The sequence below is a fragment of the Borostomias antarcticus genome, assembly GCF_949987555.1.
Source record: "Borostomias antarcticus genome assembly, chromosome: 8".
NCBI lineage: Eukaryota > Metazoa > Chordata > Actinopteri > Stomiiformes > Stomiidae > Borostomias > Borostomias antarcticus.
The window spans coordinates 10,287,750-10,290,859 of NC_140241.1; the positions used below are offsets into that span (position 1 = coordinate 10,287,750).

The 3,110-nt window shown below is 43.0% G+C and overlaps 1 protein-coding gene across 1 annotated transcript; it reads left to right on the forward strand.

The window, feature by feature from the left end:
* Positions 1–800: 800 nt before the first annotated feature.
* On the forward strand, positions 801–3,110 carry LOC311312490 (trypsin-3-like; the record flags this gene model as incomplete). Its single annotated transcript, XM_084442451.1, has 5 exons — positions 801–840; positions 1,052–1,208; positions 1,552–1,814; positions 2,095–2,231; positions 2,961–3,110. The coding sequence occupies 5 exons, from the start codon at positions 801–803 to the stop codon at positions 3,108–3,110; spliced, it is 747 nt and encodes a 248-aa protein (XP_084298577.1).

The following is a 3,110-nucleotide window of genomic DNA, read 5'->3' on the forward strand; positions in this document are numbered from 1 at the left end:
TCACCTACAGTGGAAATTGAGTCACAATATCTGTTATAATCTTAGAAGACTGTTCTGCTCTAATCTGTGACCATAGGCCTAGTGAAGATTGAGCAACACATGCAAATACATTTCCTGCACTACACAACACTTTACAGGCTGAGAAAACATTTACTTTACTCTGCTGTATTAACACTCTGGAGCAATCCAAAAAGGATCTTATAATAAACACTGGAGACCGTTCTTAAAGCAATCCAGTAGTGAGGTACAGTGAGCAATGTTGATGGTCTTCTGCCCTCTAGTTGTGATACAGACACACTTCTTTAATGCAGTTCTTCACTCACTTCTCTCGTGATATATGTAGAGGGATTGCTCAATTCGGCAGGCAAGGCTGCAATCCTTGCATGTTCCACGTCATGTGTGAAATCATGCACAAATGTTGTGTAACTATGTTTGGCTTCAAGTGACCGAGGGCAGATGAACTATCAACCCACACAGTGTTCCAAAAAGTTGAAATGCTTAGAGTTGGACGTTTTATTTTCCATGACATAATTCTTCAGTCAGTCAGTCAGTTTAGATCACTTTTAATCCAATATTTATATTACCATTCACTCCTACACACTGTACTTACATTACTATGCATATCTAGGGGAAATACAGCACATGTTTTCCAGGAGGATCAGGTGTGATGATACACGAGGGAAGTCTGGGACCTTGAGAAAGGTGAGATAAGAGGACTTGCGTAAATACATAAAAATAGCGGTTGTGAGACGTACAGTGCGGATCCCTGCCAGCTACACCGAATGGACAGAAACAAAACCATGAAAGTTCTCCTTCTCCTAGCGCTCTTTGGAGGGGCAGGTACCGTAGCTTGTAGTTTTTAAAGGTTACAATTTAAAATATTTATTTTGTCCTAATCCCCCACCCCCTCCTGTGTATGAGTGCCTTACTAGACAGGATGTAAGAGTAGCTGCCACCAGTCTTGTAACTGGCCTAATTTGACATGAAAAAAACACTGTGATAACTTTTGTTGCACAACCTTTTTTCAAGAACTTTCTTTTTCTTTCCTCAGTTGCCCTGGACAACGAGGATGGCAAGATCGTCGGAGGGTATGAGTGCCCGAAGAACTCTGTGCCGTACCAGGTGTCTCTGTTCACGGGGTACAACTTCTGCGGAGGTACCCTCCTGTCCAGTGAATGGGTGCTCTCTGCTGCACACTGCTACAAGAAGTAAGAACTGCAGTAGATTAAGAGTGAAATAAGATTAACTGAAGATCACCTAACAAATATGTTTTCCTTCCTATGTTTTTACCACATTTTATATTGCATAACAACTTGATATATCTCTAACATAAAAAAAAAAAAAAAAAAAATTACCTTCATTTAACAGGCAGGCCCTTAAGCAAAAATTCTTATTTACAATAGCAGCCTAGCCTGAATATAGAGAAAATAGATTTAAGGAGACCAAAATTGAAATTCAGTTTGGAAAAAAAATCAACATTTAGACAGACATTTGACATTTGATCTGTTCCGTATTACATGACATCTCCATGTTGAAATGACCCCCCCCCAGATCTCCTCTGGAGGTCCGCCTGGGGGAGCACAACATCTGGGAGCCCGAAGACACGGAGCAGCACATCATGTCCGCCCGGTTCATCCGCCACCCGGACTACAACTCCCGTACTCAGGACAGTGACATCATGCTGATCAAGCTGAGCCAGCCCGCCACCCTCAACAGATACGTGCGTCCGGCCAGCCTGCCCGCTCGCTGTGCTCCCGCTGGGTCCAAGTGCCAGATCTCTGGCTGGGGGAGCCTCCGCCCTAGCAACCAGGGATGTGAGTGGGATTAGCATGTTTATGTTTCCTGTCACACATCTGTTTATCTCACATCTGCCTGAGAGTAGGAACTTGTTTATGTGTATGTTCTATCAAACAGCTGTGTATGTTACACTTGTGAAATTAACCTAACGCTAAGAACCTAACACGAGGACAGGAGCAATAGGCTGGTTTATTATCAGTCTCAGCAAACCATCAGTGACACGCTCTATTCTTGACGTGGTAAAATAATAGATATACACCAGCTCATTTTCATCTGTTTCTGCCTCCCATATGGCAGCGAGGTACCCTGATAAGCTGCAGTGCTTGGACGCCCCTCTCCTTGATGACGACACCTGCTTCAACGCGTATCCCTTCCAGATCACTGAGAACATGATCTGCGCCGGCTTCCTGGAGGGAGGCAAGGACTCCTGTCAGGTAACACACTCCAGTCACACAGAAAACAGCACGGGCCTCGTTTCATTTATTTACAGTTTTCATTAGAGGAAGATAATTGGCGCTTGATATTACATCCATCTCATCTTCTATTACATTTAAGCATTCAAGCGCTGTCCTCCTATTTTGAGATGGAGCGCTCTTGCTATCTTTGAAGCTGTGACCGTTTATTCACACTGCAGGATACCTGATCTTATCTATGTGTTTGAGATCCACAGTTTATCTGGTTCTCAGCCACCTTGTGACTGTAATGTTTTTTCATTGAGGTAGGGAGGTACAGTAGGTAGTGTGTGCTTGTTTTTTGTGTTTCCTCCTTTTATTTTGTTTGTTTGTCTGTCTGTATGTTGTTGTATTGAAATTTGTATTACTATCTGTTTATTTACGTTGAAACTCTTGACTCTGTTAAGTAGTGTCATTTGTGTTAGGACCCCCTCGAAAACCACATGGTGCATCTCAAGGGGTTTATCCTAAAAATAAAAATGTCTCTACATATTCTGATCTAATGATTCTATCTTGCCCTTCTACTGTATTTCTCTTTCCCTCTTGTCTTCTCCTCCTTCTCTCCTCCTCTCTCTCTCTCTCTCTCTCTCTCTTCCACTTCTGTTGTCTGACTTGTCTGTCGTTTTCTGTCACCATGTAAAGTGGCCTTTACTTACTTTAAATCTAATCTATTATTATTATTATTATTATTATTATTATTACCTCATCCAGGGTGATTCTGGGGGTCCCATGGTGTGTGACGGTGAGCTCCAGGGGGTTGTGTCCTGGGGGCATGGCTGTGCTCTGAGAAAGAAGCCTGGTGTCTACACCAAAGTGTGCAACTACATCTCCTGGATCAAGAGCACCATGGCATCCAGCTAG